General features: G+C 38.8%; 2 protein-coding genes across 2 annotated transcripts in view; one reads left to right on the top strand and one right to left on the bottom strand.

The window, feature by feature from the left end:
* Positions 1-2,022, top strand: part of RIPOR3 (RIPOR family member 3) — a 143,585-nt gene extending 141,563 nt beyond the window's left edge. Inside the window, exon 22 of the mRNA XM_032218282.1 lies at positions 1,729-2,022. Coding sequence (XP_032074173.1) covers positions 1,729-1,829 — 101 coding nt within the window. The 3' untranslated portion in view covers positions 1,830-2,022. The remainder of the gene's footprint in view (positions 1-1,728) is intronic.
* Positions 2,023-5,812: 3,790 nt separating this feature from the next.
* PTPN1 (protein tyrosine phosphatase non-receptor type 1) overlaps positions 5,813-26,368 on the bottom strand; it is a 105,475-nt gene continuing 84,919 nt past the window's right edge. The window contains exons 4-9 of the mRNA XM_032218085.1: positions 25,466-25,564; positions 19,496-19,633; positions 18,932-19,141; positions 13,393-13,554; positions 10,281-10,516; positions 5,813-9,063 (exon numbers count right to left, since the gene is read on the bottom strand). Of these exons, the coding sequence (XP_032073976.1) occupies positions 8,874-9,063; positions 10,281-10,516; positions 13,393-13,554; positions 18,932-19,141; positions 19,496-19,633; positions 25,466-25,564 (1,035 nt within the window). The 3' untranslated portion in view covers positions 5,813-8,873. The remainder of the gene's footprint in view (positions 9,064-10,280; positions 10,517-13,392; positions 13,555-18,931; positions 19,142-19,495; positions 19,634-25,465; positions 25,565-26,368) is intronic.

Raw genomic sequence — 26,368 nt, 5'->3', positions numbered from 1 at the left:
TCTGGGAAGCCCATGTTCCCCCCTCCCCGAGCCTCTGTGCTGGCCCTGCATTTACCTCACATCCAAAACGGACTTGTGGAGACTCTTGAAAAGGGCAGGGTGGGATGGGCGGGGCCAGCCAGAGGTGGGATTTGGAGGTTCTACGAGCCAGCTGTAATGTTAACTATGAGTAGCATTTCTCAAAAAAAAAAAAAGAGTTAAAAGGAAGCTCTAATGATGGAGACTATTCAACCAAGTTAAAGGACACAGCAAGGAGCAACCTCATTTGTTTGACTCCTGCTAATTAGGTTTTTAGTGCGAGTCTTTACCTCATAAGCAGAGAGCCCATTATAAACCCTGGATACCCCTGTTTTATTATTTTATTTTATTATTTATCACATTTTGAAACCACCCGTTTCCTTCACAAAGATGCTCGCTTCAGCCAATATCATCAAACTTGATAGGAAGTTATTCCAATAACATATGGAGGCTCACAAATTTTCCTTCTTTCCTCGATGCCCTGATTCCGGGGTTAACTTCTGCCATTCTAATACGCCAGATTTTGTTCACAAATTCAGGGGTGACATTCGGATGACAGATAAGAATATTGTCTTAGTGCAGCTGGTGCGAGAAAGAAAACGCAAACAGCCTTCTATTCACTACTATAGAAATGGGGAACGAAATGCTCCAGCAGCTGTGAAAATATATTGGGAAATATCACCTTTGGTCATCCAAGAAGACAACTTTTTATTTACTTATGGGGTTTACTCCCTATCTTTCACCTATCTGTTATAACAGATTCAAGAAAGGAGAATTGAGCTTTGGGCCTTTTTTGATAGCAAAAGTGAAGGAAATTGGATAACCTGATTTACAAGCTACTTACTATGTAGCACTAGAGAAGCAACTGAAATGATGTTGCAAATCTTTGGAATTCATTTATGGGCTTTCTCCAGAAATTTGCTTTGATTTTCTTAACTTCCTTTTACAACCATATACTCCTTACCGAATTTTATAAAATTATCCAGTTTGGGATTATAACCAATGCAGAACGCTATAACTATGATTATTAGGTGTATTATGCCTAATGCTTTCAAATAACATGTGTCTCTTTCCTCCCTCTGCTGCGGCTCCATCACCGGTTGGCGCCACAATTTTGAGAGGAGCTTCGCGGGGGGGGGGGGGGAGAGAAGCACAGCACGCCAAGAGAAGACTCTATGGCAAGGGAAGGGTTTTCCAGTTGTCTCCCTAATTGATAGGTCTTTTGGTTATGACAGGCAGAGGAAAAAGTACGCCGCGCTAGGAGGAGACTCTATGGTAGGGGAACTGAACTTCCAGTCATCTCCAGAATTGAACAGGGGGCTTCCTGTTAGGACCTTTGGGCTCCTGGTGTTTTCTTTTCTGTGGGAAACGGGTCCAAATGGCTCTTTGAGTGTTTAAGTTTGCTGACCCCTGGTCTAGATTATGTTTCATGTTTATATCTTTGCTCTCCATCCAGAGTGCCTTTGCTTAGATGGAATTACCATATCCATTTGTTTCATACATCAATAAACTGAAGTCAAAACACAGATTTTCTATAGTAAAGGGAAGGGCTGGAGAAGTCTCCGTCTGAACGTGATTGAGAACATCTCCCTAGCAAGGATAGCTGTTGAGGATCTGGAAAGAGAGGACCATTGGTGCCTCAAGAGAATATGGACTAACATTCCCAACACAGTTGTCTTAATTATGGTTACTTTCTGTTTTTCTTTGCAGGAGAAAAGGGAAGATTGGCTTTTGAAAAAATGGACAAAATATGCTGTGAACTAAGAGAGGCTATGTATCAAGAAGCTGAAATTGAAATTACAATATTTTGAACAAGATCTTCAAAAGAAGACACAGGAGTTAGATTCTACAGTAAAAAGGAGTCTTCCAAGAAAAAAAGTAAAGTTGAATACCATTGGAAAATGTAACAAACCACAATTACAAAGATTTTTAAGCATCCACATTCTAGTCTTAAATATAACTAATATTACACTTGCACTATATTTGGGTGCTGAAGATGTATAGTGAAACCCAAATCACCATTTTTGGATTCGAGGATTGGAGAAGCTTCTTCTTATTTTTTAATTGTTAGGTGTCCCTCTTTGGTTTCCATTCAAGACAAAATATTTATCTTCTCTGACAAAAGAGGAGGCAGACTATTTTATATGTATTTATTCATTTAATTCTTGTAGACCAAGATTTTCAAATGTAAAGTTCTAAATTTATTAGCTCATTGCAGGGAAATAACGTGTGGTTGCCTTCTAGTGGCCGTCTCCCTTCAGAGCAGATCTCACAGAGACCTTATGCCTACACCAAAGGGCAAAAGTTGAGTCTGGTCATTTCAAATTGTGGTCATTTTGTTTCCTTTTTACATAAAACATCCTAGGGAAACACACATCTCCCCTGGCCTCCCCCCCACTCATTCTTTGATTTGGGGAGAGGGGCATCTGCAAGGTTTTTAAAAATCATGGTGGCTACAACTGGATTATTGAAGTTTATCCTGTTTTTATTTGTATCATATGCACAAGGCATGCGAAAAAGCAGACAGGGCTTTGTACATCGAGTAAAACTCAAGACAGAAAATTCTTGGATTTGTGGACTGAGATTGGAGCTTTACAAATAGTTGTTGGCCATCCCTGTAGCTTCCATTTAAGATGAATATTATCATGTTCACATTTTTGACAGACCTTCTCTCCCTTATTCCTTCCTCCTGCCCCGCCCCTATTGCACCTTTTTCCTATTTCTACTTATCCAACTATTTGAAGAGCTGTGGTGGTGCAGTGGTTAGAATGCAGCACTGCAGGCTAACTCTGCCCAGCACCAGGCATTCGATCCCGATTGACTCAGCCTTCCATCCTTCCGAGGTTGGTAAAATGAGTACCCAGGTTGTTGGGGGAAATAGGCTGACTCTGCTTTGGGAGGGCTGTAAACCACTCTGAAGCGGTATATAAGTCTAAATGCTTTTGTGTTGAAAGGCATCCAGCCAGTAAACACTTAGCTCCATCCAGTCACTCCGATTTTACCCCGAAGTGAGGAATTACAGGATCAGAAAAAGCAGTTACTTATCCGTCTTTTGAGTGAATATTTCCATTAATTTGAATACATTGGAGTAAAATTAGTATGGAAAAAAATCCAGGCAATTAAACACCTCTGGGGAAAATATATATATATATCCCAAGAAATAGTTTTGGAAGCATTTTATTGTCTCCTAAAGATTTGAATAGATAAATTGAAATTATGTCTTTATTTCTGTCAATAAAGTTTAAAATGACTGTATCCAATACATTGGATACAAAAGAAAAACCATTCCTTCCCATCAGTGGTGGGTTGCAGGCGGTATGCCCTGGTACGGGTGTACCGGTGCCTGCCCGGAGCACCGGATACCATTCTGGTACGGTGCTCCAGAGGGCCCGCCTGCCCGAGCTCCTTACCTGTATTTGAGCTCTTTGGCGCTTCCAGGAAGAGCATATAGCACCTGTGTGACGCTTCGCCGAGCAGCTGAAGCGTTGCGGAAGCGTCGCAGGAGGTAAGGACGCATGCACACGCTGCGCACGTTCATGTAGTGGATGCCAGGCCCCGTTATTGGTTGCAATGGGATCTGGAACTCACCACTGCTTCCCATTCTAAGGCTCCTTTGGAAGCAGTGACAAAGAACCATTTTTAAAGGGCTTCTAGTGGTTGCCTGAAATATGTTTTGATAATGTTTTCATTGATCTTGGCAACACCTGGTGGTACGGAGTAAACAGGCATTAAAGCTTTGAATGCACAGTATGATTTTCCTTTGACTGATGGTTGACCATTCCAAATGTACAAGTAGGTTTTCATCACTTAATCAAAATACTTTTATACAATATATTTTGCTCTGTATTTTACAGTATTTATTGCTAAGACTAGTTTGAATATTCAGTTTTTTTAAAAAGATTTTATTAAAATATCTGAAAAGGATTTTCATTTTCAAGTGGTCATTTACATAACATTCAACAACAAAATGAAATAAGTCCATTTCATTTGGGTAAATGTTTGACTTTAAGGTGCTGGAGAAGAGACACAAATTAACGTAGAGGGAAAGTTGCAATTGATGGAAACTATTACATGATCTGGGCAGGCCATAATACGCTCATATGCAACTCAATTGTGTGTGTGTGTGTGTGTGTGTGTGTGTATAGCTGTGCATGTGTGTGAGTGTGTGTATGTTCCAGCATAACTCTGGAATGCCTTGAGCAATTTCAACCAAACTTGGTAGAGATGACTTACTCTCTGGAAACAAATAGTGCGGGGATAAGACACCCCTAACACCGCTTGGGATGTGTGTTATGTTAAGATATACTCTGTTGTGCCTTAAAATGGCTTCTAACGTATTGCCGTAAAATGGCTTCTGTTGTATAGTGCAGTGGAGTTGCCATGGTAACGGTTTCACAGTACCCCACAAGGAGGCTCCATCTGGTAAAGGGGAAAATCCAACATTAGAAATTATGTTTGGTCCAGGATTATTTTGGAGGACAAATGTATGGATTATGATAAATACCCAGGCAATGCCAGTTTATCAGCTAGTTATCAATACAAATTCTATTGACTATCTTACTCTACACTCTACTACCAGAGCCTCCTTTGTGAAAAGGTGAAAATTTTTACAAACTTTCCTAATTTCTGCCTCTTGATAAACAAGAATTGTGTGCCCCCTCTCCCCTGCCTTGTCTTTCCTTTTTGCAATATAAAGGATGAATGTAAAATCTTTTTCACCAATTAAAGTATTTATTAGTGTGTGAGATTAGGAGATTGCTAATCTCTTACCACAGCAAAGTGGATAAACCCCCATCCTCATCAAGCATAGAATCTTTCCCCACAAGTGCCTACCAATTTATGAGAACTGGCTAGCCTGCAATTTCAAGGTAAAATGATTAAAATTTCCCATGAAAGACTAAAACACGGTTCCATGAGGAGCTTCTGCCATTGAAAGAAAGAAAAAAAAGGACATAGAGAAAAATCAGACAAGTGTTTCTTTACAAAAGAATTTTATTGTTGCAGCTAAAATGAGAACTGAAAATTTGTATGGGAAGTTGAAAAACTGTACAGTTTTACTGAAACGGTAAGGTCATTGCGGCGCCTTACGCAAGAGACGATATACCTGAAAACGTATTATACCAAAACATTTAGCTTGTTTTTATTTTATTTTATCTCTTTTCTTAAAAAAGGTTTTCTATGGCAATTGGTAAAAAAAGAAAGACCTGATGAGTAAATATTTTGCTTAAGGCATATAGCAGAGCAGCTCACTAACTTTCTAACAAGTTTAAACATGGATATTTCTTTTCCTTCCCCCTCCCAAACCCCGCCCAAGAATAGGTTAACCAATACATCCACTTTGAAATGCTACTGTATATACACACCCCAAACTACTACATTACATGTACAAGGACATCAAAACAAAATGCTTACAGTTCAGCATGACAAGCCGTATCCACACCTCGCTGAGCTTTATCGGGGCTTTCTACTGTATTTTCTTACAGTACTTCTATTCCACCCTTCTTATGCTGGTCTAGGACCATTAAAAAAAAAAGGATTTGATTGGATACAGCATTTCTTTTGATCAAAATGACCAAGGCAAATAGTGATGCTGGCGGACTGGAGAGAAACATGGTAATCAGAAGAGATTTCTTGGCTGTCTTGGGACAACAACAAAAAAGGAAATTTAGTTCTCCCTGACAGATTAAATATAAGTACAATCACGTTGCTGTGGAGATACATTCTGAAGTTGACCATGTCGTTGTGGAAGAGATAATACAATTCTTTCATCAAAGAGGTTTGTTTGTTTTTTAAAAAAAAAAACTAAAATCCCTTTATTTATTTTTAATGAAAAGAAGAGATTTTCAATTCTAGTTTCATTCTGGTGATCTTTTGTAAATAACTGTTTCCTTCGGACTCTCAGAGGACAATTTAACGTATCTTGGCAGAGAGGCGTCTCTGGGGAATAAAAATGGTTAAAACGGTACCTGCGCCCGTATGGTTGAACCTATCTCCCCCCTTTTTACATATGTCACACACATCAAAAGAGGGCGGGCCTTCCATTGATTGGTTGTGGTTGCCATCTTGACATTTTTGCCCCTTCTTGCTGAATGCCCCTATCTTGGCACTTCATGTTTCAGAAATTTGCCATAGAAAGCTAGGGTGCATGTGTGTGTGTGTGAGAGAGAGAGGTGTGAATATGGCTTTGTACACACTCTGGAATGTTTGTACTATAGTTACTGGATTGAAATGAGTGCTATACAACTGGTTTAGGTGGTGTACATAGAAAAACTGCCAAATAATAGGCAAGATACAGGCAACCAGGCTTCTTTTTAAAGAGAACACACACACTTACCAATCTTTGAGCTGAATGAAAACACTTCAGCGACACCCTTGGAATCACAGCCATTTAAATAATCAGATCATGCAAGTATAATTGGGCACATCAGAAAGCAGAAATATAAAAAATTATGTTCACCTTTTAAGCACAAGGATTTCAATCAGGACACTTTTAGGAGACTTTATACATGCATTTGAATAAAAATGTGATACAAATGCGTCTGAATAATATTCTACTGGATGACGGAACGTGGAAGGGACAAAGCAATCACATACTGAGTAGCAAAATACATAGATGAGCCATTATATATTATGCCATTTTCTATAGTCATGTCAATATTTTCACGTTTCCAATATTATTACTAAGTATTGACTGCTTAACAAAATTCCTCTTTCTCATAGGTAAGGCTGTGAGTTTCCCAGGACTACCTATGAATGTATTATTGTTGTTTTGGAAAAAAAAAACCCACCTTGATACTAGCCTCATTTCGAAATTGTTCTTTCAACTCCACCTTTTCTTCCTTCCCCTTCTCCAAGACCTTTCTTTAACATCTCATTTGTTTAAAGAAGAAAAAGCTAACTTTGGTCAGAATTGAGGAGTAAAATAAATATGGAGTGAGAACCCTGATATATCACAGATTTTTAAAAAGAGATGATACTTAAGTGCTATAATAGGTAGAATATAGAACTTCCAAATAACTTGCACTGTAGATTGGGTGTCATTGTGTTAATGGAACAGCTGTAATTTCAGTACACTTTCTCCTCTGTAACCAGGTTCCCCTTTGTTATTTATATTGCTTATAAAGAGGGGAAAGGGGATAGATTATCAACATCAGCCTACTTCCCCAGTCGTAATATTTATGAACAACAAAACACATGATTGGTCAATTTTTACTCTTTCCTTAGCAGCTACAGTCAGCCAAGCTAAGCTGTACCTAAAATAATAAAAATAAAATACAAACAAGTTCTCTCTTCAACTTCATGTGGAACAAAAGGATTTGTTCTGAGTTAGGGTGCAAACTTCCTCTTCAGCAGAGGCAGAAGGCTCACGGATAAAGCAACCAATCTTACGCACCTGAATTAACAGTCAGGACCATGGAGTTCATTCAAGGAGGCGTTAAGATTGCAGCCTTAAACCTGGCTCCTAAACAGCATGATCTTTCAGCCAAATAAAAGCTAATCTTGGAATCTTTGTTCTAAAAACAAACACTGAAAATCATCAACACAGTGGTTTGTAACAGGAAAAGATCGAGAGAAGAGCTGGCCCAGCACTGAGGTTGTGCTGAGAAACATTGCACTAGATCTTTACCATGAGGAGGGTTGCATGTGTGTTAAGAGAGTGATGATGATGGTTTTAAAATGGCTCCTCTTCTATTCTGGATACGCCATGGGACATTCTTCACATGGTAAGTCTAGAATGAGATCGCATTTTACATTCCATAGGATGGCAAAGCTTACACGCTGGTCCTTTTCTAAAGCAAAGGTCTTGATATCAATGCTGGTGGACATTCCCTTACATTTCCTTTCCCCTTCTCCATAAGGATAGGAAACTATATACAAAGGTAAAATGTTTTTTTTTTTTTTAGGAAGGTCGATCGTGCAATACAATGGGCATGTACACAGAAATAAAGAGTGCAAGAGATGATTGACAACATAGCAATGAGCACTGATGGTGAGTGGGGAGAGGAATCACTCATTTTGTCCCAAAAGGAGCGAGAATATTGTAGCATTGACCTGTTGGGATGCCCTGAGAAAAAGCGGTGCCCGTTTATAGCATGTTACTGAAGCAAGAACCTTACTTGAGAAAAATAAAATACATCCCATATTATTTGCACTGCCAAAAAACCCAGGGTGCAATCCAATGGAGCATGTCCAGTCTCCAGTCATTCACTGGAGCTCCTGAGCAACATCCAAATCTATTAAGAGGCTATGCATAAGTGGTTCTTTAGACTGAGCCATCAGTCCTTAAAAAGGCAAAGAGTGAAAAGCTTCCTCTCTCTCTCTCTCTCAAAAAACCAACCCTGTACATTCTTCAGGGGTGTGTATCTGTGTATACAGTGGTTGTTGAAAGGAATACCATCGTGTATTGGGTTACAAATGCTAGGGGAACATAAGCAATTTTCACTTGTGCCTAGTTCCTTTTTTCTGAAAAAACCACCAAAAGAACAACAGAAGTACCCCCCTGGCTTTAAAATATTTAAAAAAAACAGCAATGTGTTGTAAACTCTTATTATTCCATTAAAAAATAAGGAAAAAATGAAAAAAAAACCACAAGACTTATTTGGCATATTCTCTGCTTACTCCTGAATATCTTAAGGCCCTGAGATTAGAATATTATGTTCTTGGGACCTAGGGCTAAATCCTAAACCCTAGTGCATCAACTTTCTCTTTAAACCCTAACCAAAGTTCCAACTTCTCTAACATGCCATACTTTTCCACTTGGATAAGGCTTAGTTGCCCTTTTAGCTTTCTTGTACAGAAACAAATGAAACACCACGAATGTTACTGGTATTCTGATACCACCAGCGTGATGTCCATCAATGAAAATATACTCTGTAACAGAGGTATGCACCCGCTGTCAGGACAGTGAACATGCAGATGTTGACCAGGAATGGTTTCCAAGTTGTCATCATGCTCTCTTCATCCTCTTCTTCTGGCTTCAACATTTCATCATTGCATGGCGAAGCATCAACAGTTCTCTTCCTAAGCGTACTGTCTGGGCTGGTGCTGCAGAACAAATATGATGAGATTAGAAGAATTCTTTGGTGTGTGGCGTGATTAGTGAGGCTTAATTTGAAAAGTAAATGGACTTTCCTTAGCATGATTCCAATACTGTGGTTCTGTCATTTTAATCATTAAATGACTTCTGAATAAAAATAGCTACATTAAAGCAGGAAAAAATAGGAAAGGGGTCCTGTAGATATAAAAAGCAATAGTGACATCTAGTGTTAAAATACATTTCATTTCTCCTTTATGTTTCTGATAACCATTCTCACTCAATTTCTGGATAAAGTTTTCATAAATGGAGCTGGAGAACTTTAAAGTGGCAAGGTGTCTCTCTGAAATTTTGCAACTGTTTTAAAGGATCTGAAGTAGAACCACATAGGATCATTAGTTCCATAATTATTCTTTATATATCCCGCTTTCTCCAAGAGTAATAAACTTACATAAAATTTACAGTTTCATCCGGACAATATTTAAGTCCAATTAAAAATGTTTTATTCCATTGAAATTTTAATAAATGTTAAACAAAGCACTGTCCTTCATTTTCAGCCATTGCAAAAAGGAAATAACAATATTCTGAAACTGTAAGACAAATCATTCTTCCTTCAAACTCATATGCTAATGTTATTATCATGGTTTTTTTTTTTAGTAGCATTACTTCAAAATCTAAGAGACTGGTTTGGACAAAACTCAACAGCACATTTTTCTGTGGCTGTTGATAAAAATAGGATCGGCAACATGATCGCCAATGTCCGACGAAAGATATGGCACAAGAAGAAGTGTTACTTCAGAAGGCAAGTAAGAAAAACATTAGCTTCTTCCAGAGCTACTCTTTTGACTTATAAAAATCATACTTTAATGTCCTTCATTAGGTACCTAAAGTAGCTCAGGTGTAGTAGGATGGCGTTTAACTCAGAAATGGCAATATTATATTATCCATACTTCAATTTAAAGCATTTGAATTTTAAGCATTTAAAGGCTTCTTTTTCCAGAGAATAATGCAACTTGCCTCAAAAGTGACTCAACTTTCAAATGACTACTTTTATTTTATATGCTGACATATGTCATTATACGAAAGAGAATTATATTTTCAGTGTACTTTACTGAACACTATGGGGAAAAAAGAGCAGGGGCCACAAACTGGTGGGAACATACTATAAGCAGAGACAATATGTTGAGACTCTACAAGAAATGCTTATAGTAGCCCTTGGCAACATTACCTCTCCATGCCCTGCTGCTCAGAGGAACAAGCTCTGCCATCCAGAACACTGGTTTCCAAAGCGCTGGCAGCACACTTGATTTCTTCCTCAGCCCTTGGATGCTTTGAAGAAACTTCCATATCACCATGCACCCTTCCATTATTCATTTCAGAGGTTCTTTTGGGTGGCCTTGGAGGAGGAGGAGTATGTTCTGGTGGTGGATCCAAGTCTTCATTAGAGAGTTCTTTCCATTGCTCCTTCAATAAGAAGGATGAATTGATTAACGTATCCAAAATGATCATTAATTCCCCCAATCCCTGGAAATGTATATGTGTATATATATATGGTACTGTATTTTTCTGAGTATAAGACGCACCAAGATTTTGAAGAGGCAAATTAAAAAAAAAAAAGTTTTTTCAATCTGCAAGCCTCACGAAAACGGGCCCGGTTTTTGTAAAAAAAAAAAAAAGGTCTGTTTTTCGCTCATTTTTGCCCTCCCCAGCCTCCAGGAACACACTTCAAAGGCTGTACATGGTAATTTTTGCAAAGGGGTGGGGGTTCGTGAGGCAAAAAATGCTGTATTCAGTGTATAAGACACACCCAGATTTTCACCCTCTTTTTGGGGGGGAAAAGGACAAAACCCAGCCTGAAGATGGTGAGTGAGACCTCACTGAAATGTTGCCAAGACAATCTCAATCTTACAAGGGAAAAGACCTGAATACAACAAGACCAGTATATCTACAACTGTGAAAATCTACGAATATATATATATATATATATAATTAGATTTTTTACAACCCCTGGTAAGCCCCAATTATGGGAGGAAGCTAACTGCTTCCATCATCTCTCCTTCGGCTCGTCACAAGAGTCCATCACGACAGAAACCCAATATTTTTACTGTTGCCTTTGTTATATTTGTGTTTTTTTTATTTGTGCTGATATTATCAGCACAAATAAAACACACACACACACACACACACACACACACACACACATATATATATGTATGTATGTGTATGTGTATGTGTATGTGTATGTATATGTATATGTATATGGGAGGAAGGTCACACTTCCTTGTGACTTTAAGTATATACCTCCCACCCTGGCTGGCTGATAAGGAGTCGTTCTCTGTAGCTCAAATGGTTAACTCCCTGCCTGGGAGGCAATAGAGCACAGGTTCGATTCCCAAAAACTTGGGTATGGCTAGCTGATGAGAGCTAAATAGCTTGAAATAGATCTATACTAGTCTCCCTTTATTTATTTATCAGCATAAATATAACAAATGTAACAAAAAGGCAACAGTAAAAAATATTGGGTTTCTGTCTGGATGGACTCTTGTGACGAGCCTAATGACAGAGAGTGGAAGTGTGACCTTCCTCCCATACTTGGGCATACCAGGGGTTGTGACTTTAAGTATATACCTCCCACCCTGGCTGGCTGATAAGGAGTCATTCTCTGTAGCTCAAATGGTTAACTCCCTGCCTGGGAGGCAATAGAGCACAGGTTCGATTCCCAAAAACTTGGGTATGGCTAGCTGATGAGAGCTAAATAGCTTGAAATAGATCTATACTAGTCTCCCTTTATTTATTTATCAGCATAAATATAACATACATATATATATATATATGTGGGCATATATACTTGGGCATACCAGGGGTTGTGACTTTAAGTATATATATATATATATATATATATATATATATATATATATATATATATATATATATATATATATATATATATATTTGTGTGTGTGTGTGTGTGTACGTACATATATGTATGTACGTATGTATGTGTGTGTCTATGTATGTATGTATATATGTATAGGCTAATTTTTTTGTTATTGTTATTATTGCTTTATGTTGTTTTTGAGGGGCCATGATTCTGCTTTGTGTTTTGTAGTTTTGATTGTAAGCCTTCCAGAGTTGTTGGGAGTCAGACAACCTACAAATTGCATTGAAACAAAACCAACATATGAAGAATTGGGGCATGTTTTGACCTGTCTTTGTAACAATGGTTCCCTGAATTTGTAAACTGTGAACAAGGAATTGCCTTGCTAATCAGAATCTCATAAGGCATTTCATATAATCCTAAACAAGTTCTTCATTGCAATAGCAGCTGCTCATTCTTGACCAATCACTTTCTTCTTCTACTACAATAATATATCACTATTTGTCATTAATGTCCTGCCACTTTCTACAGAAGATAAATCGACTGATTCCCATGAAAATAAACTGACATTAAATCTGATAAATGTTCATGGTGAAAAAGTGGGCATCAGGAAGAATATCTCAACCTCCAGGGAGAACCAATTCTAACATTTTTTGTTAAAATGAAGGACTATGATAACAGATTTCAATGTGAAACAGCTAAGCTGTAACTTATTAAGAGGTTCAAAGTCAACTTCCTATGGCACAAAAAGGGATAATAACTTCTTGCCATTCTACAACTGTTAAATCATATCTCTAATAGAAAAGCATTTCTCATATGCTAATTAATAATATCATAATCATTACTAACTGACTGATCATGAATCTGAGGAAAACTACTAGTAATTCCCACAAATATATGTCATAATAAACACTGTCTGTCTGTCTGTCTTCCTTCCTTCCTTCCTTCCTTCTTCCTTCCTTCCTTCTGGCTTCAACATTTCATCATTGCACGGTGAAGCCATGGTCACCTCATGGCTGCTGCTGTGTTGCAATATTTTCAGGGAGGGCTTATTTTCGGGGGAGGATTTTTTTTTAACGCATATGCTCAAAAGCCTGATTTGGCTTATTATCTGGGAAGGTCTTATTTTCGGGGAAACATGGTACCTATCTCCCTACCTCCCTATCATCTACCGACATTTCATCCATCGATCCATCCATCGAGCCATCGATCCATCTATCATCTGTCTACCTTTCTTCTTCTCTCCCTCCCTCCCTATCATCTATCACCTTTGAAAAGGCTCTGTATTATTTGTTATCTTTGTTTATTAATTATGTTGACTAGCATGCAAAAAAAAAGAAAAGAAAGATCATGGACCATTCCTTTTTAATACAATCACTGCACTGGAATTCTTCTACATACTACAACCTAAGACGGACTATAAAGAATGAATGAAATTGAAGACAATATGTACTGAACTCACTTGTACTGAAGAATCGCCCATAATAAATTTGGCTCCCTCTGTCACAGCCAAGTATGAGAAGCGAAGTTGGTCTGCTGTTTGTATAAGCCCCATTCGGTATTTCCTCATTTCTAAAAGAACCTGTTTAATGTCAACAGAAGAAGGATCTTTCCTTTTGTCCATCTGCACAAAGAGAAATGACACTCAGTAAACTATCTTACCGTGTTCCTCAGAATTCACAGGGGCTTTTAAAATGAAACAAAGCGTATGATGTAAAAAAAATTCATCTATCAAAAAAAAAAAAAACACTTCACGAAAGCAGGAATAAGGAGAAATCAGCAGTTATGCACCAAACCAGAAAAATAATTCCTGAGAACAATCACATGCAACTCAACAAGAATTTGATCCCATAAAAGCAGTACAGTACTGCAAATTTTCATTGGCAGAGCAGTTGTAAAACACTGATATTAAGAGTACTCAAATCTCCTAAAATGACAAGATATTCAATAAAAACACAAAGACAGCACATCATATTATAGCTGAATTTCTGTGAACTTCACCCCATGATAATATAATATTAGGGGGGCTCAAAGAATCTTATTTCTTACCGCAACATATTAAAAATGACTCTTGCTCTGGAAATGCTTGCAGTTATCATGCTTAGTTCCAATGCCCAACAATAGATAAGGAATTACAATGCCCTCAGGCCCCTTAGAAACAGTCAGTTTTATTTGCTGTCTTTTATATCAGCCCAGAAGATAAGTTCTATGTTTGTAAATCACATTTCAGAATTTATTACTTCACAATAAAATGTTCTTAAAATTAAAATCCATTACTTTTAGGCTGAAATATTTTATAGCAATAAATATTATGTCTATAAAGCCCAACCTTGAGTCACTATGTGAGATGGCAGTTTCTAAGTAAGTAGGAAGGTAGGTAGGTAGATGATAGAGACAGATAGGTAGGTAGGTAGGTAGGTAGGTAGGTAGGTAGGTAGGTAGGTAGGTAGGTAGGTAGGTAGATAGATAGATAGATAGATAGATAGATAGATAGATAGATAGATAGATAGATAGATAGAAGATAGATAGATGCTTTCAAACTGCTAGGTTGGCAGAAGCTGGGACAAGTAATAGGAGTTCACCCTGTTATGCGACACTAGGGATTCCAATGGCCGAACTGCCAATCTTTTGATCGACAAGCTCAGCGTCTTAGCCACTGAGCCACCATGCCCCAGTTAGATAGATAGATTTAAACTGCCAAAATTGTAAAATTTTCTAAGTAGGTAACTAGCTAGGTAGAAGAGAGAGAGAGAGAGAGAGAGAGAGAGAGAGAGGGAGGGAGGGAGGGAGGGAGGGAGGGAGGGAGGAAGGGAGGGAGGTATAGATAGATAGATAGATAGATAGATAGATAGATAGACAGACAGACAGACAGACAGACAGACAGACAGATAGACAGATAGAATGAGATGCAACAATGAAAAGGTGATACGTTATCATGGTTTTTCTGGTATCAGAAAATAGGTGATCCACCCCAAGAATTAAAGGAAGTTTGAGAATACCAATCTTGGTAAAGCCATACAAGGGACAAATTTGCAGAATTATAGAAATTCAACTGCAGGGAAACATTATATACTGATGGCACTTGAGCCCAGTTAGATTGGCACTCATGTATCAGAATTATGTTTGCCAATGTGGGAGAGAAGATTGTCAAAAAATATTGCCTTTCTTATCTCATGTTTGAGATAAAATTTCTGGTAGATAATTATCACCGCTAAATAAAGAATGGAAAACTCCCCAGTGTTAGCTCTCTTCCAAGTCCTCCTACGCTGCTTCACTGGTGTGTGTGTGTGTGTGTGTGTGTCTGTGTGTGTGTGTCTGTGTGTGTGTGTGTCTGTGTGTGTGTAGGGGAATGTTCCAGGAAGAGATGAGTGAAGAACACTGAAAGTGTTTGCCAAGAATATATATTCCCAGCAGGGTCACCCAGCTAAAGCAAGCAGACAGAGATTAAGGAAGATACTGGAGGCAGATCAACATTTTCGTGACAATGCCAAAAGCATCAATTCGTACTGCGTGGGAGAAGGCAATGGTAAACCACTCCTGTATTTTTACCAAGAAAATCACATGGATGTCATGTATGTTCATTACTTATTTATTTACTTATTCAACTGGTGTGCCGGCCATCTAGCTAGAGGGCGATGCTAGGCATCTTACAATCATTAAAACCAATTTTAAAAAAACAACAAAACATCAAATAATAACATTACCGACACTGCAGTTACGATTAGAGCAGCGAAATAATGCTGTTTCGCCACTTTTACCTCCTTAAGATAGGCTTTAATAGTAGCTCTAAGTCATGCCTGGTTGGATTCAGCCCTCATTTTCCTCCAGGGGGCACTCTAAGGTGAAGGTTCCTGTTGAATGTGCTAGTTGTTCCCTACTCTAGGGTGAGGGGCTCATCTCCGTTTCAAAGCCGAAGATCCAGCACTGTCCAAAGACGTCTCCGTGGTCATATGGCTGGCATGACTAAACACCGAAGGTGCACGGAACGCTGTTACCTTCCCACCAAAGGTGGTTCCTATTTTTCTATTTGCATTTTTACATGCTTTTGAACTGCTAGGTTGGCAGAAGCTGGGACAAGTAACGGGAGCTCACTTCATTACGCAGCACTAGGGATTCGAACTGCCGATCTTTCTGATCGACGAGCTCAGTGTATTAGCCACTGAGCCACCGTGTCCCATGGGAGCACTCTAGGCATCTCTTAGCCATTTTTGGAACTCACAGCTCCTCCTGTGAAACATGGAGAGTATCTGGAGCGATGGGTTAAAAGAGGCACAATCCTATCCAAAGCCTTGGTTGCCCTTTGGTTCCAGGACATAACCAGAGCCTCAGCAGATGTGCAGTAAATCCCCCGGATATTCCTAAATTCCTTCTGGAATCAGGTTCATTAGTCTGACTTTTTAGTCTATTTAAAAAAAATATTTTCCATTATCTTTTTTATAGATATTTTGAATTTATGTTATTTAGTTACTTGATAATGTAAAAAAGGTAAAATTAGTCACCAAACATAAGGTGGGGGAAACATTAAGGGAATACAATGCAGGAAATTTACAACTTAATACACCACCTCTGCCCAGTAGCTGACATTGAGTCTGGGTTGCCGAACCTGTAGGGACCACTGGCTGGCCACGGCCCCAAACCGGTCATCCTGTTCACCGCTCGCTCGTCCTGCCCCACCCAGTCTCTGCTTTCCACCGTCCCAGCCTGCTTCCTCATCTCCCTTCCCTGCGGCCCACAGCCCTGCCATCTTGGCTGACTTCCCCCGGCCTTCCTGGCATCCCCATGGCCAGCTTGCGAAAGCAGGCAAGCGGAAGGCCACATGGAAGGCGGACTGGGTGGATCTTCGGGGCTGGGAGGTGTTGGGTTTGGCTTGGCGATGGGGGGTCAGGCTGGTCAGGTGCTGATCATCGGAACCTTTTTTTTATTTTTTAAAGCATTTTTTTACTAGTTAAAAATGCTTTAAAAAGTAAAAAATAAGTTGGCCATGCCCACCCAGTCACATTACCCCCCACCAAGCCACAGAACCGGCGGTAGAAAAATTTCACTGACTCTGCTTCTCCCCAAAGCACTGAAAGTATAATGCTTATTACTTCTGCTAATACTGTTGCAGCCGTGCCGTTTAGTCACACCCTACAATAAACCACAAAATGGTTATTTGTAAACCCGGCCAACCAAGATGTATTAAGTAAATGATGCTTAAGCCAAAAATGGCTTCATGCAACTGTGAACCTAGCCAAGTTCATCCCTACAGCCACAAGGATTAGAAATTAGAAATTTACTAAGAAAAAGGGCAATACTAAACTTTCAAGGATACAAAGATCCAAGGTCCCTGCTTTTAGACATGTAATCATATCAGCATGGAATACATTGTGATCAGAAATGCATCTAAGGAACGTATTAGGCAAAATGCAATTACATGCTTAGCATTGTAATTCTGTTGTTGTTGCAAGGGTTGTTGCTGAGATGTTTTTTCAAAAGTTGAAGGATGTACTTCCAAATAAATCCTATGGACTTAGGATAGCATGGATTTCCCACCAGTCTTTTAAATAGGCTGGTACTTAGATGTAGGAGGGCATTGGAGAGTCCCGGAGAGCTGTTCATGAATTATTTGAAAGCAGATTTAAATTTAAGGCGACAAAAGTAAAAAAGAAGATAATGTCAAGCATTGCCTGAATCAAGAGAAACACTGTTATTGGAACAAGAGAGGAACAGGGTTGGGAAAGAAAGGGTGGTAAGAATTGGCAAGCAGAAGTCAATATTTCTGTTTATTTAATACTAGCTGGAAACCCATGCTCCGCTATGAAACTATGTGATCGGGCTTGATAAATCGATACAGCTTGAAAATTAATGAGTAGTTACAATCGGCCTCTCCTCTCCCCTTCTCTCCCTCAGGCTTGCCCCACAGAGGCCTCTCCTATCTTATCCCCTTCCCTCCCTCAGCCTAACGCCTTAGCATCAAATTTTTTTCAGGTGGGGAAGGGGAGTAGAATGTTTAAACTCCCGGCCCGCAAGCCAAATGAGTCACATGCTGGCCAAGCCCACACCCAAGTGGTAGTTGGAACAGAATTCTTTTCAGATGCGGAGGGGGAGTAGAACGTCTAACTCCTTAGCACCAGAGCATGTTAATAATAATATAAGAAATTGTTGTGGCCCAGCAGGAGCCGTTGAAGCTGCCACCAGACTCCGACAGCGAGGGGCCCTATGAGTCGGCCCTGGAGTATGTGGAGGACCTGGCAGGGCGCAGAGAGACTGGTTGGCCACCAGGTGGGGCCTGAGCCTTGGGCAATAGGGGAGGAGACAAGGGAGAGTGATCCAGAAACTAGCAGTGAGTTGTTCCTGGATGCACGCCATCGAAGAGCTACTCAGCATCAGGAGCAATTACACAATTACAGGAGGTAATTGCACTCAGCTGTTGGTCATTAGGCTCCTCTCCAGACTATAAAAAAGACTGCTTGTGACACACCCTTCTTGCAGAAGTCAACGGATTGACTAAAGAGAACGTAACTAACTTGGTAGGCTGGATTGCTGCCAAGGTTTGTCTGAATTGCTGCCAAGGTTTGTCGGACTTGCTGCCAAGGTCCTTATCTTTTTATTTGCTTGGCTTTCAGCCACCGAAATTCTAGTCTTGTTATAAAGGACATTCTAATTAAGCTCATCTCGGCTTTCGTTACTGGACGGAGGAGGGGGTCAGAACAAGAAATAATGATGATCTGATGGTCATTTCAAAGAATCCTTTCTTATCGAGCACCTAGAAGCCAAAAGGAACATACATGCTGAATTTCAAGTTTGTAGGCTTTACATTCTGGAGATTTCATGATGCTGTGTCTAACTTGGGCTTAATATCAATTCCTACTGCATTCAGCAGCCTTTACTGCAGAAGCATAATGGTGATCAAAACAAAAGCAAAATTGCAAAAGTCCCTGGAAAGGTATTTTGCCCTGAGCCCAGTTGAATCAACCGGATAACCAACCCAAATTCCTGCTGTGCCTACCAGCCATTCTTACCAAGAGAAGACAAGTATCAACCAGACAAAAAGTTCCTGATCTTCCAATTCCAGCACTGCAATGCACTACAATGGGGCCGTGCTCAGGATTCAGGCTCCCCGATTCTCTCACTTTGAACAGGAAGTTGAGGAATGAAGCTGGAGATTCCGGGACTCCAAAGTCAGGCCACGTTGTGTAATGAAAATGCAGAATTTCCCGTGTTTCGTGTGTCTGTAAAGGGTGAAGTAAATTAATAAATTAAAGAGGAAAAATGGACTTCTCTTGCAATTTGGAAGTGGGAAGCATCCTGTTAAGTTTTGGAAAACCCCTAACAAATGCAAAGTTGCAGGAAGTTAACCGCAGGATAGTGATTGTGCCATTCCCAGCAGACATCATAGAATAATAATCCTGGAAATGAGCAATATTCAAAATTAAAGTGAAATGCTATCCAAAATCAAAACTTAAGACTTTTAATATCAACTATGGAAATTCTTAAAGCATTGATGCTAAACATCAGCCATTTTAATAAAGAGAATCAACACTGCAAAACACAGCACATCGATTACTTTTTTTTAGCATACTCACTATGAGGTTCTTCAGTTCTAATCGTCGGACTGTATAATAGGATTTTACATCTTCTGATATTAAGGTCAATGTGAAGTTTGTATCTTCAAAAAACATTACTTTCTCCTCTTTTTGTGGCCAATATTGTGCACATTTTATCTGGAGGATAGAAAGCAGAACAAGACTTATATGCAAATTATTTAACAAAGAGAAATATAGAATGAATACAGCTAAACATAAATACGCTCACCAAATCATCGATATATATATGACAGTCAAAGAACACCATTGTAAGATTATACTTTCATTCTGCATAGCTCTGCACAGATGGGTACATTTATATGCATGTTCATTTAGACATACATAGAAACAAACCGAGATGTAACTACTTAAACTCAAGAAAAATTCCAATAATTTTTCCTTAAAAGGTAAAGATTCCCCTTGCACATATTTCCTACTCGTTCCCGACTCTAGGGGGCGGTGCTCATCTCTGTTTCAAAGCCAAAGAGCCAGCGCTGTCCGAAGACGTATCCGTGGTCATGTGGCCGGCATGACTAAACACCGAAGGCGCACGGGAACGCTGTTATCTTCCCACCAAAGGTGGTTCTATTTTTCTACTTGCATTTTTACATGTTTTACAAACTGTTAGGTTGCAGAAGCTGAGACAAGTAACGGGAGCTCTCTCCATTATGCGGCACTAGGGATTCGAACTTCTGACCTTTCTGATTGACAAGCTCAGCTTCTTAACCACTGGGCCACCACGACCCAATTTTTTCTCAACACTGTGCAACTACTTAGCGCACCACTGCTATATCAATAATTTGGCTCGACAATAGATTCTGAAGTTTCTGGATCTACTTTGGGATTACAAAATATGTCAATAAGACATATAAGCCAACAAAATTATCCAAGTGATTTAAGGGACGATCCTTGGAGAATAGTTGGATGTTCACCTGGACGACCCCAGGCACAAAGTTTTAATAGCAATTCAAATGAAAAAGTTGCAATAGAGACAGCCAGGATACCTGGTTTCAAAATGACTTCGTATGAAGTCATTCTGATGGCATATGGGATAGCTTAAAGACTACAATAGTTTATTGTAAAAGCAGACTGAGCTGCTCGTTACCTAAGCTTTTGACTAATCATACTAATTTTCAAAGAAATTATCTTCCAGGAAATCCAAGAAATGCATCATTAGGATATGTACATGCTAGAATTATCTATCTAATCCTGGAAAATAGGGAGTCTTATTAGAAATTTCTGGAATTAGGTTGCACTAAGTAGCATGCATTTTTGTCACAAAAAATACGCCCTTGCTAAATGTTATTCTGCAGAAGACAAAATAATTTCTCTGGCTACGATTATAACTCAGCAGGAGTTAAGAAGGAAATGTTCACTGCTCATGGATTTTTAGTGCTCTATTTTCAGAGCAAGAACCTTATTCTTTCTTCCTTTGTTTCTACCATCTAACAAAGACATTAATTATTATACTCATTAAATACCAATGAAAAATAATTAAGCGTGGGATGATTATACTGAAGGTCTTTTATGGAACAGAATCAAATGGGATTCACAAAAGAAATGCTTTCAAAAAGTTGATTCATTATTAGAGGGAACAACATTTTTCTTCCTTTCAACCTGAACAGCACGGTTCAGCTGGATATAGTAGGAAATTATAACCGCCTGTGAACTTATTTTTCCTTACAACATATGAGAGAATTCGCTGCATGTATGATTTTTGTACCTCATGGTGACAAATAATGATTCCTATCCATTGAGTGTCCCACCCCACCATTTGTTTAAGTGGCATTAGCAGCCTGCTCCAAAGAGTTCTCTATAATTTCATACTTTGTTCAAAGTTACCAGTAGTGGTGAAAAGTACATAAAGATCATTGGGGCAATGTTGAAGTCAGAGCACTTTTCTTTTAGATATCTTTCACTACTTGTATTACTACAGAAAGGACGAGTATATCCGAGGGATTGTCTCTTGCCGGCCACATCCATCCCACCCACTAAAGCAGAGAGGCAAGGAATGCTGCAGGTTCTGTTCCCTAAGGAGATACATCTGGCAGGACCTAGAAGAAGGGCCTTCTCCATAAGGGCTCCCTCCCTTTGGAACAACATATGAGTTGTGGTGGTGCAGTGGTTAGAGTGCAGTACTGCAGGCTACTTCTGCTGCCTGCCGGCTACCTGCAATTTGGCAGTTCAAATCTCACCAGGCTCAAGATTGACTCAGCTTTCCATCCTTCCAAGGTGGGTACAACGAGGACCCAAATTGTTGGGGGAAATATGCTGACTTTGTAAACAACTTAGAGAGGGCTGTAAAGTGCTAAGTGCTATTGCTATCCCTGAAGAAATTAAACTGACACCCACTTTGACAGTCTTTCATAAGGCCCTGATGTTTTGTCCATCAAATGTCTATTTAATTGTGTGTTGTCACTGTGGGTGGGTGGGTGGTTATATATATATATATATATATATATATATATATATATATATATATATATATGTGTGTGTGTGTGTGTGTGTGTGTGTGTGTGTGTGTCTGTGTGTGTCTGTGTGTGTGTGTGTGTGTGTGTGTGTGTGTGTGTCTGTGTCTCTGTGTGTGTGTGTGTCTATGTCTCTGTGTGTGTGTGTGTGTCTGTGTCTGTCTGTCTGTCTGTCTTTGGTTATTCGGGTATTCTCCCGCGTAAAATTGGAAGTGTCTTGGCGACGTTTCGATGAAGTCTCATTCGTCAGCAATGTGAGATCTCAGCTGTTTCTTCCTTTTAACATTGCTCCTGGAAGCACGAAGCAAACAAGCCTGAAGATGACGAATGAGACTTCGTTGAAACATCACCAAGACACTTCCAATTTTACACAGGAGAAAACCTGAATAACCAAAGACCTACATACTAACACCCGTGAAAACGTGTATGTATGTATGTATGTATGTATGTATGTATGTATGTATGTGTATATTATTATAATATATTATAATATTAAAATAATATTATATTATAATATTATAATATATAATATAAAAATATTATATATATTTGTTTTCTGACGTTTTCGCGGGTGTTAGTATGTAGGTCTCTAGTTATTCGGGTTTTCTCCCGCGTAGAATTGGAGATGTCTTGCCAAGACATCTCCAATTCTACGCAGGAGAAAACCCGAATAACTAGAGACCTATATATATATATTTAAAGTCACAACTCCTGGTAAGCCCCAATTATGGGAGGAAGCCAACTGCCTCCACTATCTGTCAATCGGCTCGTCACAAGAGTCCATCATGACAGAAACCCAATAGACTATATTGGCTAGCTGATGAGAGCTAAATAGCTTGAAATAGATCTATACTAGTCTCCCTTTATTTATTTATCAGCACAAATATAACACACACACACACACACAGACACACACACAGACACACACACACTGTGCTTTTATTGTTTGCAAACGAACAAGTTCCTGTGATTTTGGGGGGCAAGATTTCAGAAGTGGTTTACTATTACTTTCTTTCTAGGGCTGAGAGAGATTGATTGTCCAAGATCACCCAGCTGGCTTCCTGTCAAAAGCACTTGAACTCATAATCTCCCATGTCTAGTTCTATACTTTAACCACTTCATCAAACTGGCTCTTTAAAGAATCATGTAGGTTGAGGGAATTCTTTCCTACACTTCAGAAGGAATCTGGTTCATCGTCTACTTTAAAGAGGTCCAGAGATGCAACATTCCAAGAACACCACCGAGGTCATTCTTTTGAAATGGCAAACTAACCAATGTTTGAAGGAGAAAGACTGGTAGTCCTGGATGTTTTCAGGATGAAGCCCAGCACCATACATGATGATTTTAGGAACACCTATACTAATTGACTTGCATGACAACTAAGTGGCTCACTCATGAATTTAATCTTGTCCCCCAAGCTTTTAGTATAAATTGTGACATGTTCTGCACAATTTTTAACATATTTATAATATGTGTTTGCCATTTTTTTAAAAAAAATGTAGTAGTGTTTTGAAGTTTGGGTATTTGTACGACTTCATGAAATGTTAGGCAATCAGCTTCACGAATCATTTCTGCTAATAAAAAGTATCTGCCAATTTTTTAATCTGGAAATGTACAGGTATGGGCTGGATTGTGTGCAGTGAAGTTAACCAAACATGCTCTACCATTAACTGGCTTTTCTGCAAGTGTCTTGAACAATTTTCAGACTGTTTAGAAATTATGTAATTGGCCATTTGCATACGGATACTAATATCTGAGATATAAAATTCCATTATGCAATAAACAATAAGCGTATAAAATGTATTTAATCTTGAACTATTTTTTTTTCTTTAGAAAGATTATCTATAGGCAGGCATTCAATACAAAAAATATGGGGAGATGATGACCATTAGGAAAAGGAATGCGAAGAAAGTTATCATCAGCTATGCAATACACCTTCTGAATTTATTTAAAAGGGAGCATTTTCCTTATCAACTTAAGGAATCTTTGCATGCCTGTACATATTTGCTGCATGGTCATTTCAGGCAACTATAACATAGTCAACATTTTCAATTACTATGTCTTGCAATGTGAAGAGAGGCATTTCAGAACAGAAGATAAATTGTCTTTAAAGAACATAGAAAGTTGCCATATGGCGTCAATTTTTACTTTACTCTAGGTACGAGGTAAAGGTTCCCCTCATACATATGTGCTAATCATTCCTGCCTGTAGGGGGCAGTGCTTATCTTCATTTCAAAGCAGAAGAGCCAGCGCTATCCAAAGACGTCTCTGTGGTCATTGGCCAGCATGACTAAACATCGAAGGCGCACGGAGCACTATTACCTTCCTTCCAAAGTGGTCCCTATTTTTCTACTTATATTTTTTACATGCTTTCAAACTGTTAGCTTGGCAGAAGTTGGGACAAATAACGGGAGCTCACTCTGTTACGTGGCACTAGGGATTCGAACCACTGAACTGCTGATCTTTTTGACTGACAAGCTCAGCGTCTTAGCCGCTGAGCCACTACGTCCCCTTCAATATAGTCTTTTGCACATTAATTGGTAGTGGCTCTTCTGTAATTTCAGATGGCTCTTCTATCCTTTAGGACAGTTAGGGATTGAATAGCTGCTTTCATGATTACTGTTCTTATTGAACGATTTCTAGAATGAGCTTTTGAAAAATGCCACCGTTCCTTGGATTTATGACACTGAAAGCTATTGCTCCTCATAATACTTACTTCTACTTGAAGTAAGCTTTCATACAGACGTAAAAAGAGTCTATCGAAAACACATGCTACTGAGAACTTCCAGTGCCAAGTACCATCAAACTGCATGTCAGATATTGGCTTCCATACTAAAAAGTAGGTGGTGAACATTCTTGGCTTGAAATCTCCTTTCCCAAGAGGTCTTACACACAACTGCTATAAACATTAAAATAAAGCTCCTGAAAGAGGATGAACTATGTCAAATAATTCTTTGTAAGGTCTTGATTTTCATTACATAATGAAAGAAGACTATAAAAGAGCTAGTTCAGTTTGTTGCATCCTAGTTACATTAGTCAGTTCCGTAGAGTCTTAATATATTTCAAGTGACTAGAAAAGCAGAAACGATGCCTCACTATGAAAATCAATTAGATCAAACACTTCTTTGCTGGCGCAAAGCAATAATATTTAGGTACATTTACATGAACCAAAATAAACACATGCAAATAGTGATTTTGGGGAAAGGCTTAAAATATAGTATTTGCTGAAAATTTGGTGCTGGTGATTAAGAAACTTTTTTTTTAATGCTGCACTGAATTTTCAGGCTGCTTTGCTTAAAAAAAAACAAGGCTACTAAACATAATTGAGTTTACAGGGCAAACTTAAAGATTGAAAGATATTATTGTATTTTCATTCTGCTTAAAGAACACTTCTTTTACTTTAGAAAAATTCTTTGTGGGGTGATTTTTTTAAAAAAAATATTTTTCCTAGATATATTACATACCCATGATCCCAAAGGAGTTAAAAATTATATATACTTACTGATCCCTTTTCCATCACTCTGTTAAGCATGACAACACCACGGCTTTTCTGTTCCCAAATCATTTCCCAAAAGTGACCACAAGTATTTGGAAGCGGTCCCTGAAAAAGATACTGAACTTTCAAGAAAGAGCAGTATTCATAGGGCACAAATTTCTGAGTACTATGATCAAACAATACTTATTAAGTATAATCTTTATTGTCATTGTACTTAAATACAATGAAATTGGTATTGAGTTATTCTAAATATGACACCTTGTGGCTTCCATTTCTAGGTATGTAAAATCCGGCATCCAGATTCGGCCAATTTAGAAGCACAACAAACAAGCAATTGCAAGCTAGTTAGCTTTGTTTTGAAGCTGCTAGATTGTAATATTTAACCATGCCTAGGTCAAAGCTTTTTGTACAAATAGACAAGAATATTTAAGCCTATCTTTCAGAAGGAATCACAGAATAACAGAATTGGACGAGACTGCTCAAGCAGGACAGTATATCATTTCAGAGAAATGGTTGTCCAATCTTTTCTTAAAAACCTCCACTATTGAAGCACCCACAATGTCTGAAGGCAAGGAAGATGGGACAGGAAAGTTCTTAAGGCAAAAAGTTCACTCAGCAGGATAACCTCTATTCCGTAGTTAGTGCAGAGGTCTTCAAACTTGGCAACTTAAAGACTTGTGGACTTCAAATATTGAAGACTTGAAGTCCACAAGTCTTAAAGTTGCCAAGTTTGGGGACCCCTAAGTTAGTGTAACTTCCGATTTGCTGGGATGAGCAATCATTAAAACACATGAGTAGGAAGTTCAATAATTTTTAACTGTCTGACCAAGAAAATCAGAGACAGTTTACTTTTCCTACTAGATGTTTACCCCATCACTTTTAAGGTAATCCTCTCCTAAGTCAAAGGCT

The sequence above is a fragment of the Thamnophis elegans genome, chromosome 5, assembly GCF_009769535.1.
Source record: "Thamnophis elegans isolate rThaEle1 chromosome 5, rThaEle1.pri, whole genome shotgun sequence".
Classification (NCBI taxonomy): Eukaryota; Metazoa; Chordata; class Lepidosauria; order Squamata; family Colubridae; genus Thamnophis; species Thamnophis elegans.
Note: the sequence above shows the minus strand (reverse complement) of the source record. Positions and strands in the feature narration are given on the sequence as shown.